The sequence below is a fragment of the Piliocolobus tephrosceles genome, chromosome 20 (assembly GCF_002776525.5).
Source record: "Piliocolobus tephrosceles isolate RC106 chromosome 20, ASM277652v3, whole genome shotgun sequence".
Taxonomy (NCBI): domain Eukaryota; kingdom Metazoa; phylum Chordata; class Mammalia; order Primates; family Cercopithecidae; genus Piliocolobus; species Piliocolobus tephrosceles.
The window spans coordinates 6,452,901-6,465,297 of record NC_045453.1 but is presented as its reverse complement, the minus strand read 5'-3'; the positions used below and the strand labels follow the sequence as shown (position 1 = coordinate 6,465,297).

The 12,397-nt window shown below is 52.9% G+C and overlaps 1 protein-coding gene across 1 annotated transcript in view; it reads left to right on the top strand.

Annotated features, from left to right (window-relative positions):
* The first annotated feature begins 6,721 nt into the window (after positions 1-6,721).
* Positions 6,722-12,397, top strand: part of E2F1 (E2F transcription factor 1) — an 11,322-nt gene continuing 5,646 nt past the window's right edge. Inside the window, exon 1 of the mRNA XM_023220446.2 lies at positions 6,722-7,131. Coding sequence (XP_023076214.1) covers positions 6,871-7,131 — 261 coding nt within the window. The 5' untranslated portion in view covers positions 6,722-6,870. The remainder of the gene's footprint in view (positions 7,132-12,397) is intronic.

The window sequence follows — 12,397 nt, the reverse complement described above, 5'->3', positions numbered from 1 at the left end:
GCACCTCAATTTCAGAGAGGTTAAAATATGAAAGAAAAGGTCTCAGAATCAATGGATTATGGTATTATTTCATTTTACACGCTTCATTGCCCTCCAAACATAGGTTTTGTGTGTTTTTTTTTTCCTCCTTGTGGCTAATAGAATGTGGGAGGCAGTGCAGGAATTGCTTCATGAAAATTCTTCTATTCTGCAGCCTAACAAGAAGTTTTTCTTTTTTTTTTTTTTTCCTTTTTTGAGACAGCCTCATTCTGTCGCCCAGGCTGGAGTGCAGTGGCACGATCTCAGCTCACTGCAATCTCCATTTCCTGGGTTCAAGCAACTCTCCTGCCTCAGCCTCCCAAGTAGCTGGGATTACAGGCGTGTGCCACCACACCTGGCTAATTTTTGTATTGTTTTGTTTTTTTATGAGACGGAGTTTTGCTCTGTCACCTAGGCTGGAGTATAGTTGGTGTGATCTTGGCTCACTGCAACCTCCACCTCCCAGGCTCAAGCGATTCTCCTGCCTCAGCCTCCTGAGTAGCTGGGATTACAGGCGTCTGCCACCACGCCCGGATAATTTTTGTACTTTTAGTAGAGATGGGGTTTCGCCATGTTGGCCAGGCTGGTCTCCAACTCCTGACCTCCGGTGATCCACCCGCCTTGGCCTCCCAAAGTGCTGGGATTATAGGTGTGAACCATTGTGCCCAGCAAGAAGCATTTCTTCAGAGGAAAAATCGAGAGGGGAATGTAGGCAAGCCGCTTCAGGGAGTCATTCTGCACTCTTCACAACAGCCAACATTCACATTGACCACTCCCTATGTGCCAGGCATGTTAATAACTCAATGTCCCAACAACTCCATCAGGTGAACACTATGATTATTATCATCACCATTTTACAGATCAAGAAACTGAGCCTCTCAACTGTAAAGGCCTCCTGCTTCCACCTTCCTTGTGGCCCCGGTCAGGGGAGGCAATAGTAGTATGTCGGGTTTTGCCCCACTCCTTGGAAAAGCATGACCCCTCCTGAGAGGCTTGGGTGATGAAGAGAAAGGAAGTTGCCCTGGGTGAGGCTTGGAGAGAAGGGAGTTCCCCAGAGCATGCACTCAGGGAGTGACTAGTGCTGGGGGGAGACTCGAGAATCGACTGAAACCTATGCAGTTACCTTGGACCTCAGACCTTCTGGCCCAGACCCACAGAACATATGGACCGACTGATGGTGAAGGACTTGGCCAAGGCCACACAGCCAGGCTGTTGGCTGGCACCAAACCCCCTGTCTGCTGTTTGATCACAAATATCCACTTTTTTTTTGAAATGGAGTCTCAATCTGTTGCCCAGGTTGGAGTGCAATGGCTTGATGTCGGCTCACTGCAACCTCCACCTCCCAGGTTCAAGTGATTCTTCTACCTCAGCCTCCCAAGTAGCTGGGACTACAGTCATCTGCCACCACACCCAGCTAATTTTTGTATTTTTAATAGAGATGGGGTTTCACCAGGTTGGTCAGACTACTCTCGAACTCCTGACCCACCTGATCCACCCACCTCGGCTTCCCAAAGTGCTGGAATTACAGGCGTGAACCACGCGCCCAGCCACGAACACCCACTTTTCCCTCTCTTCTATGTCCATGTTGTGTTGTTGTTGTTTGTTTGTTTTTAGATGGAGTTTCACTCTTGTTGCCCAGGCTGGAATGCAGTGATGTAGTCCTGGCTCACTGCAACCTCTGCCTCCCAGGTTCAAGCAATTCTCCTGCCTCAGCCTCCTGTGTAGCTGGATTACAGGCGCCTGCCACCACGCCCGGCTAATTTTTGTATTTTTAGTAGAACTCCTGACCTTAGGTGATCCACCTGCCTCAACATCCATCCCAAAGTGCTGGAATTACAGGCATGAGCCACCACACCCAGCCTGTCCATATGTTATCTTTAGTTACTTGCAAGGCAGAGAAGCTGTGCTGGTACCAGTCAGTTCCTTGGCGGTAATAAGATTAACAGTAGCTCATAGTTTTTGGGTGCTCACTCTGTGCCAGGCACTGTACATGAGGGGTGGCAGTTCATCCCTGGAATGGCAGGGCAAGAACTGAGTGAGGCATGCCCGGGAAGGACTCTGGTGGCCTGGAGGGTAAGGCCCTGGCTAGCTGGGGGACAGCAACTGTTTAGCACTGTGATGGCCTGGCCAGTATAGCCAGATACTGCTGTTTGAAAAGAAAGCCAGAGGCCAAGTGCAGTGGCTCATGCCTGTAATCCCAGCACTTCGGGAGGCCAAGGCAAGTGGATCACCTGATGTCAGGAGTTGCAGACCAGCCTGGCCAACATGGTGACAGCCCATCTCTACTAAAAATACAAAAATTAGCCCGGTGTGGTGGCGCACCCCTGTAATCCCAGCTACTTGGCAGGCTGAGGCAGGAGAATTGCCTGAACCTGGGAGACAGAGGTTGCAGTGAGCTGAGATCACGTCACTGCACTTCAGCCTGGGTGGCAGAAGGAGGCTCCATTTCAAAAAAAAGAAAAGAAAAAGGCCAGGCACAGTGGCTTACACCTATAATCCCAGCACTTTGGGAGCCTGAGGCGGGCAGATCACCTGGGGTCAGGAGTTTGAGACCAGACTGACCAACATGGAGAAACCCCATCTTTACTAAAAATACACAATTAGCCAGGTGTGGTGGTGGGCGCCTGTAATCCCAGCTACTCAGGAGGCTGAGGCAGGAGAATCACTTGAACCTGGGAGGTGGAAGTTGTGGTGAGCCGAGATCACGCCACTGCACTCTAGCCTGGGCAACAATAGCAAAACTCCGTCTCAAAAAAAAAAACAAAAGAAAAGAAAAGAGAAAGAAAAGCCAGACATTTTAATTTTTATATGGTGTTTTCTAATTTCCTCAAATCTTAAAATGAATTCATACTTTAAGAAAAATCTTCTATGGGCAAATTGAGTTATATCTGGGGGCCAGTTTGCAAACTCTGCTTGTTTTGTTTTCTTACACTTTGACACACATCCTGTGAAGAAGCTGTTATCTGTTGTTCTGCAGATGAGGCAAGCGAAGCTCTTCAAGAGGATGAATCACTTCCTCAAGATCACACGGGCGGGCGGGAAGCCACAGGGTTGGGGGCCACCCAACTCCAAAGGCTTGTTTCTATGTTAGACCACCTTTTGGATGGGCAAGAGGTCTGTTCAGACATAGCCAGAACTGGCACAGTGACAGAATATCTCCAGGGACCGTAAACTGTCAGTCAGGGTAGCACTGAGGGATCGTTGCAGATGCAAAACCCCCCACCTCCCTCTGCCAGAACTCAACAATGGACATCTCTGTGCCCTTCATAAAATTAAGTCATCAGGGAATCATTTCTCCCAATTATGCATTCCTTATCATGATTGGATATTCGTGTTTGGTGACTTTTTTTTTGTAAGCTAAAATGTATGCTTAGGGGAGGTGCTGTTTATGGAATAAATAGGTTTGAATTGTTTGTGTCACTTGTCAAACTTCTTAACAAGCATATTTTGCAGGGACAGAGAAATAATTCCTAACTTTCCCACTGGACTGTGAATTCCAGGGGTCTGTTTTACTTATAACTGTGTTCCCAGCACCTAGCACAATGTCTGACACATAATAGGTGCTCAGTAAATATCTGTGGATTGAATGGAGTGAATTGACTTGTCCAAAGTCATGTTGACCAAGATTTCTGATTACACCCCCCTGATTTAGAAGCCCATGCTATCACCTCTACACCACTCTGCCTCTTGCAAAGAACCAAGGGAAAGAGGTCTCCAGGCACAGGATTGTGGGCCCAAGATATTGCATCCCCTTGAACTCCTCTAGTTTGGTTGGTGAAGGTGGTGATGGGAAAAAGCACCTAGGAACCAAGCCACTATCCACCATAATACCCTTTGGAAACTACACGTTATAATCTTGACAGCCCTGAGCCTGGCTTTTGGGGTATTTACAGAGGCAAGGGCAGGTTCTGGGTTTTGCTGTGGGACAAGTGAAGTTCTCATCTCAGTTCTGCTGTGTGACCTTGAGCTATCAGTACCCCTCTCTGAGCCTCCTCCTTCCTGCACCATGTGGATAAACAAGCTTACTTATGGGATTATGGGGTTGAAAGGAGATCATCAATGGAAGTGGCTGCCCAGTGACTGTGGATTTTTTGGAAGCCGTGTTTTGAAAACTGTTGACATTGAGAACAGCCTTATTGGGAGCTGCCAGCTTAGGGCCAAGGGGCCTCATCTATCAGGCTTTTCTGCTTTTAAGTACATATTAATAGGTACAGAAGGCCCTTATCTCTTCCTTGGTTTCATGCTGGGAATGCTGGTCTTCACTCCTTTCTGCTTCAGCAGGACCTGAGGGATTGTGGGAAGAAGGGCGCCTACTTCTACCTAGATTTGTACTTGAATATTATGGAGAGGGCAGGACTTTGGAAGACCCCCCAAACTCAGCCTCACCAAGCCTGAAAAATAACCTTTTCATCTATTTGGTAAACTCAGGCCCTTTGGGCCTCAAATTTCCTCATCATAAAATGGAGCAATAATAATAGCCATCTCTCCTTGCCAGCCACCAGTTACACCAGCACAATGCTCGGTCTGTAACAGGTGCTCAGTAAGTGTTTGTTGAATGACTTGGGTTCGAAAGGGCTTTACACAAATGAATGTTAGTTTTACTGGGCCCCTGTGGGAAGGTGCAGGGAAAGGACATTCTTTCCATCTATAATGGGAATGTGCCGGTTTCTCTTGCCCTCTGCCAGTGCCCGGGTTGGTTGTTTAGAATGGGACCTAGTCCTCAGCTTCCTTATGGAGAGGGGGCGGGAGGATCTTTTGAGCCCAGGGTTTTGAGACTAGCCTGGGCAGCATAGTGAGACCTCCTCTATATAAAATAAGTAGGAAAAAAAATAAGATACTGGCTTTTCTAATTCCCTGTCAAAAAAAAAAGAAAGAAAGAAAAGAAAGAAAGAGAAAAACATCACCTGGAATGGGGACACGACATTGTTAAAATGCAGATTCCTGGGCACCTAGAGATTTTAAATTGGCAAGGCCAGGGTGGGCCCAAAATTAGCAAGTGACCACGTGGTTCTGAAGCCAGTGGCCTAAGGACCACCCTTGCAGAACCATGGTCTCCTTGTCACAGTTGAAGCAGTCTCTGTTTCTTTCACAACCTTTCTCAGTGCCTGCTCTGGGTCAGACCAGTGATGGGAGGAGTCGCTACTGAGCTCCTAGATTGGTAGGGGAGGCAGATGGAGAAAAGGAGTGTGTGTGGTCAGCACTGGACCAGAGGCAGCAGTGGGCAATAGAGGACCAGAGGCAGCAGTGGGCAATAGAGGAAGTGAGTAAATCCTTGGGAGGGCTCCCCAGAAGTGATGTGTTTTGTTTTTGAGACAGGATCTCACTCTGTCATCCAAGCTAGAGTGCAGTAGCATGATCATAGCTCACTGCAGACTCGACTTCTCGGGCTCAAGCAATCCTCCTAGCTCAGCCTCCCAAGTAGCTGGGACTACAGGCACGCGCCACCATGCCTGGCTAATTTTTGTATTTTTTGTAGAGACGGGTTTTCACCGTGTTGCTCAGGCTGGTCTCAAACTCCTGGACTCAAGCGATCCACCCCGCCCTCTGATTACAGGGATTCCAGGCGTGAACCACCGCGCCCAGACGACGCTTCATCTTTTTTTTTTTTTTTTTTTTTGAGACGGAGTCTTGCTCTGTCGCCCAGGCTGGAGTGCAGTGGCCGGATCTGAGCTCACTGCAAGCTCCGCCTCCCGGGTTCACGCCATTCTCCTGCCTCAGCCTCCCGAGTAGCTGGGACTACAGGCGCCTGCCACCTTGCCCGGCTAGTTTTTTTTTTTTTGTATTTTTTAGTAGAGACGGGGTTTCACCGTATTAGCCAGGATGGTCTCGATCTCCTGACCTCGTGATCCGCCCGTCTCGGCCTCCCAAAGTGCTGGGATTACAGGCTTGAGCCACCGCGCCCGGCCACGACGCTTCATCTTACTGTAAACGTTTGTTACCTTTCTGTTCCCCTGTCTACTAGACTGTGAGCTCCTCAGGGCCACGAGTTAAGGATGGGGCAGATTTAAGGATGAGGCACAGAGCAGGCTCTTCAAACTTTTGTTGAATGAGTGAGGGAATGAATGAGTTCAGGCCGACGCTATACGTTGGCTGTTGGAGATTTTGGCTAAAATGGGACTTGCGGGAAAGCTCGACGTGCTCCCGCCATTTCCAGCCACCGCTCTTCAGCTTGAGCTCTGGGTGAGCGGGACAGGGCCGGGTGCAGGATTAGGATAATGTCATGGGTGAGGCAAGTTGAGGATGGAAGAGGTGGCTGATGGCTGGGCTGTGGAACTGATGATCCCGAAAAAAAAGAGGGGGCAGTCTCTGGAAATCTAAGCTGAGGCTGTGGAGGGCTACAGGTTAAGGGTCACGTGCAGAACAGACGCTCTGTTCTGAACCTGCACTATAGAAAGGGCAGTGGGATGCGGGAGCGTCGGAGCGGGGCGGGGCGGGGCGGTGCCCGTGTTCCGGTGTCCCCACGCCTCCAACAGGGGACGCCCGGGCTGGGGGCGGGGAGTCAGACCGCGCCTGGCACCATCCGGACAAAGCCTGCGCGCGCCCCGCCCCGCCATTGGCCGCACCGCCCCGCGCCGCCGCCCCATCCCGCCCCTCGCCGCCGGGTCCGGCGCGCTAAAGCCAATAGGAGCCGCCGCCGTCGTTCTCGTCACGGCCCGAGCAGCCAATTGTGGCGGCGCTCGGCGGCTCGTGGCTCTTTCGCGGCAAAAAGGATTTGGCGCGTAAAAGTGGCCGGGACTTTGCAGGCAGCGGCGGCCGGGGGCGGAGCGGGATCGAGCCCTCGCCGGGGCCTGCCGCCATGGGCCCGCGCCGCCGCCGCCGCCTGTCACCTGGGCCGCGCGGGCCGTGAGCGTCATGGCCTTGGCCGGGGCCCCTGCGGGCGGCCCATGCGCGCCGGCGCTGGAGGCCCTGCTCGGGGCCGGCGCGCTGCGGCTGCTCGACTCCTCGCAGATCGTCATCATCTCTGCCGCGCAGGACGCCAGCGCCCCGCCGGCTCCCACCGGCCCCGCGGCGCCCGCCTCCGGCCCCTGCGACCCTGACCTGCTGCTCTTCGCCACACCGCAGGCGCCCCGGCCCACACCCAGTGCGCCGCGCCCCGCGCTCGGCCGCCCGCCGGTACGGACCCCAGGGACGACGCGCCGACAGCGCCTCCTGTGCCCCCCGCGCAGACCCGGGAGGGCGCCGTGTTTGGCCTGGAGGCGGCAGGGGGCGGGGGAGGGGTTGACTGAGGCGCCCAGGCTGGGCGGTGCAGAGCCGGGGTTGGGCCTCCGGGCCCCGCCCTGGGGTGCGGGGTGACCTCGGGCCCGTCCCTGTTTGCTCCTCTGTGCTCTGGGCCTCAGCTTCCTCGCCAGAGGCTCCCCAGCGTCAGACTCAGTGATTATAATAGCCCACGTGTATTCAACTGGCGTTTACTGCATGCCAGGCCTTCGGCCGACTTCAAGTCAGCTAAAACTCACAACCCGGCTGTGAGCTGTGTTGTCACTGTGCCCATCTGACGGAGGAAGAACTGAGGCCCAGAGAGGGGAAGTGACTTGCCCCTGGTCACACGGCTGCAGGTGGTGGGGCTGGGATTTGAACTGAGGCCTGCTGGCTTCAGCTCAGAATTTGCATCTCGGTAGTGAGCACAGCTGCTAGGGGAAGTGAAGGCGGGGCGGAGGAAGGTCCTGGGGCCTAACCGTTGGTGAGCCATTGAAGAGACCCTCCTTCCTGCCTCGATGCTGACTGCCAGGTGCAGGCCTGGCTGGCCAGGCCTCTGGGGACAGCCCTCCTGGCTGGGAGGCCTTCTCCGCAGGGGCGGGGCAGCTGGACCAGCTGCAGATCCCCTCCCTCTGCCTGTCCTTCCATCTGCCACCCTCCACCCCCCAGGCCCTGGTTGCCATGGAACCTCATTAATCAGGCAGGCCGACCCCTGAGTCTCTGTAGAAGGACTAGGTGGGCTGGGCCTCTGGGAGCTGGAGAGGCCTCCAGTGCCAGGAGAGAAAATGTCCCAGGGAGATCCTTTAATAAAGTCCTCCCTGATCTCTGAGCTCAAGACCAGTTCAGACTGGGGGGCCCAGAAGAGGCGGCTGAATTACAGTGGGAGAAGGGATTGGAGGGGTAGAGCTGGGACCTGTGGGGCGCAGGGCAGGGTGTGGAGACCAGTTTGACTGGCGCAGCCTATGGGTGAAGGTGGGGCTCTGGTGTGCAGGCGGGGTCTGGCCAGGCAGGATGGGGTCTCAGCAGGGAGCTTGAAGCAAGTGGGAGGGGTGAGGCAGGACTCAGGACAAGGAGGTAGAAGCTGCCTAACTGCTGATGGGGGTGTGGGTGGCAGCTGGTCCCTGAGGCATCCTGAGGAGGCTCCCCCAACCCCTTTGGCCCCATGCCCAGTGCTGCCTTCCGGAATCACCACAATGCTAATAATAATAACAATAGCAGCCACCATTGTTTTGAGGATGTCTTGTGTGCCAGGCTCTGTGCCAAGCACTTTACCTAGTTAACTCATTTAACCCCATCAGCAGCAGTCCCTTTTTACAGATTGGGAAGCTGAGGCCTAGAGATGTTAGAATCTTCCATGTCATTCTGCTCTTGAGTGGGGAGACCAGTCTGCATTTTCTGTGAGGTTGACCTCTGGGACGCATTGCTTCCTAGAGATGCTGATAGAGGTTGGAGAAAGGGCAGGAAGGGCTTTTAGGGGCCCTTCCTCTTAATGAGTGGGTGGGAGGGGTTTGTACCAGGGGTGGACCAGGTGGCCTGTCTCCTGTACTCCAGGGGCCTGTCCCTGTGGGTACCGCTTGGGACCTGGGCAAGCATCTTCCATTCAGCTGTGTGACAAGCATATAGCAGGCTCAGGTCTGCAGAAACCTAACAGAACCTGAGGGTCTTGTCCTCAAAGAACTGAACAGGATTATGGGTTCTAGGATCAAAGGGAGGGACAGGGGCAAAGAAAAATGCCCTCCGCTCCACCTGTCAGGGGCAGGCTCATTGGCCAGGGCACTGCATTCATTCAACAGTTGTTGAGTTAGTGAATGCCCAGGAGGCACGAGGCCCAGAGACAAGGAGCCCCGGCTCCCAGAATACTTAAGGGCCAGGAGGCTGGCACCGTTCTGGAGCTGAAGTCCAGAGAGTCCACAGGTTCGGCTTTTGGCCTCTCTGCACTGGCATTTGTCTGAGGCAGTCCTTGAAATAAGCTACAGGCTTAGCTTCTGTACCAGCAGGCATTCGTTGAACACCTGTGTATAAGGCTCTGTGCAATTTGGCCACTCCTCTTGGCCCTGCCTGTCCACTTCCACAAACTCAAGTATTATGACTATAATGCGTGTTTACTATGGAAAACTTAACTTTTTTTTTTTTTTTTTTGGAGACAGGGTCTCATTCTGTTACCCAGGCTGGAGTGAAGTGGTGTGATTGTGGCTCACTGCAACCTCCGCCTCCCAGGTTCAAGCTATTCTGTGCCTCAGCCTCCCAAGTAGCTGGGATTACAGGCATGTACCGCCACGCCCAGCTAATTTTTGTATTTTTAGTAGAGACGGGGTCTTGCCGTGTTGCCCAGGCTGGTCTTGAATTCCTGAGTTCAAGCAATCTGACTGTCTCAGCCTCTCAAAGTGCTGGGATTATAGGTATGAGTCACCATGCCCAGCTGAAAACTTAACTCTTAACTCTTTTTTGTTTTTTTGAGATGGAGACTCGCACTGTTGCCTAGGCTGGAGTGCAGTGTTGCGATCTCGGCTCACTGCAACCTCCGCCTCCTGAGTTCAAGCTATTTTCCTGCCTCAGCCTCCCGAGTAGCTGGGACTACAGGCACGCACCACCATGTCCGGCTAATTTTTGTATTTTTGGTAGAGATGGGGTTTCACCATATTGGCCAGGCTGGTCTTGAACTCCTCACCTCAAGTGATCTGCCCACCTCGCCCTCCCAAAGTGCTGGGATGACAGGCGTGAGCCACTGCGCCTGGCCGAAAGCTTAACTCTTAAGACACTAGAAAGTTGATGGCAGGATCCTAGCTCTATTCATTTTTTTTCTTTTCTTTTTTTCTCCTAAGGCTATTTTTGTTTGTGGTGGTTGTGACAGTTTTTGTTTTTTAAAGTTTTAAAAATTGTAGTTTTCCCTGTATCATTCACACCATTCAAATATGGCACTGGTCTCCCACAGTCCTCCCAGAGGCTGCCCCGAAATGTATTCTATAATAATAGAAACTGGACCAGAGAAAAGTTTCATGAACTTTTTAATCCAAAAGGGATCATATAAATATATTGCCCCGTGATAGTGTTTTGCTTGTCTGTATGTGTGAGGGGATTCTTGTCAACCTGCCTCGGTCCTTGACAGCTGTGTGGCGTTCAAGGGGCTAAACAAGCACGGCTTTCATGACCCCCTTCATGGTTGGGTGTTCGAGTCATCCAGATTTTTTCACCAGGGAATGTCTTCACCCCTGTGTTTCAGGGCCCCTGTGCCAGTGTTTATCTAGGGAGAAGTGGCAGAAATGGCATCCACTTAAGCCTTTGTTTTAGGGCGTGGCACTGACCTGCCTTCAGGGGTGGCCAAGGGTGGGGATCCCAGGGAGAAGGCAAGGGGTGCAGATGGCAGGAGCATGCTAGGGTTTGGGCCCCAGGGGCAAGTATGGAGGGTGGTGCATTCTGGCTGGGCTCTGGGGAAGTGGGGCACGTGGTGGGTATGAGTGTGGGCTCTGTACCAGCCTGCTAGGGTGTAAGTCCTGGGTCCACTTTGCACTCTGGCCTCTCTGAGATGGAGGCCATAATAGTACCCGCCAAAAGGTGGCCGGAAGGTTGCAGGGGAAGCAGTTCAGTACACAGTGCTCAGAGCATAGTAGCTCTTCTTTCCCCTTCAAAAGTCGGTGAATGTGCACAAGAGGGAGTGGTTCGTCAGCATGGCGGGGGGGGGGTTCATTCAGCAAACATTTGTTGATGCCAGGCTCCATGGCATATGCTATGGATTCTGAGGTGATTCAGATGCCTCTGAGGGTAAGACAGATACATCTGCAGAAATGCGTAGGGAGAGACAGAATGTGGCAAAAGGTCGGGTTTGAGGCAGTTCAGAGGGAGAAGAGGTGACATCTCCTAGCTGATGGGTAAGGTTTCTGCCCACAGAGGTAGAGGGAGCAGGCGCGAAGTGGGGCGGGTGGGAGGGATGCAAGGACAGTCTAGATTTCTGGGAAAACGTGACTTTGGTTCCTCTAGAGAAGCAGTGGCAGATGAGAGTACGAAGGCAATGGGGTGCTGGAGGAAGGCCTTAAGCAGGGGCGGCAGCATGGTAAGGTTTGTAGGAGGACTGGCTGCAGCAGAGGCAGGGAGACCAGTGTGGAGACTGCTCAGCAGCCCATGGGGGAGGTGGTGATCGCCGTGGTGATGAGGAGTTCTTGGCAGCTGCATGTGAGGAGGGTGACAGGTGGGGCTGAATACAACTCTAGCTCAGGAAACCCTGTGGATGGTGGAGGGGAAGATCAATCTGGTTTTGGTCTGGGTGCTTTTGAGCAGCCTGTGATACCTCCAGGACGGTCCCGATCCTGAAGTGTCTGAACTAAGCCAGAGTGCTTAGAGCTTGGGTTCTTCCTCAGACCGTCTTGGGTACAAATCCTGGCTCTACCACTTCCCGGGCCTCCCTGGGCTTCAGCTGCCTTATCTGGAAAATGGGGCCATTTTTATGCTGCCAGTCCATTGAGTGGAATGAACTAATGGATGCAAGGAACTTGATGGGCACCAGCTGCTATAGATTAGTCATGCATATAGATTAGTCAGAAACCAGAGAGAAGGTGATTTGGCCAAGGGACCTATGGTATGGTGGGCATGGTGGCTGACTCATCCCAGCACGACTACAGTGAAGACTGAGGTGGGAGAATGGCTTGAGCCCAGGAGTTTCAGACCAGTCTGGGCAACACAGGGAGACCCCATCTCTATGAAAAATACAAAAATGAGCTGGTCATGGCGGCGTACTCCTGTGGTCCCAGCTGTTTGCAAGGCTGAGATGGGAGGGTTGCTTGAGCCCAGGAAGTCCAGGCTGCAGAGAGTTGTGATCACACCACTGTACTCCAACATAGGCAACAGAGTGAGACCTGTCTAAAAAAGAAAAAAAAATAGTGGCTTAAAACAACAAACATTTCTTTTTTTTTGAGATGGAGTCTCGCTCTGTCGCCCAGGCTGGAGTGCAGTGGCGCGATCTTGGCTCACTGCAAGCTCCGCCTCCCAGGTTCACACCATTCTTCTGCCTCAGCCTCCTGAGTAGCTGGGACTACAGGCGCCCACCACCACGCCCAGCTAATTTTTTTGTGTTTTTAGTAGAGACAGGGTTTCACTGTGTTAGCCAGGATGGTCTCGATCTCCTGACCTCGTGATCTGCCTGCCTCGGCCTCCCAAAGTGCTGGGATTACAGGCATGAGCCACCACGCCCGGC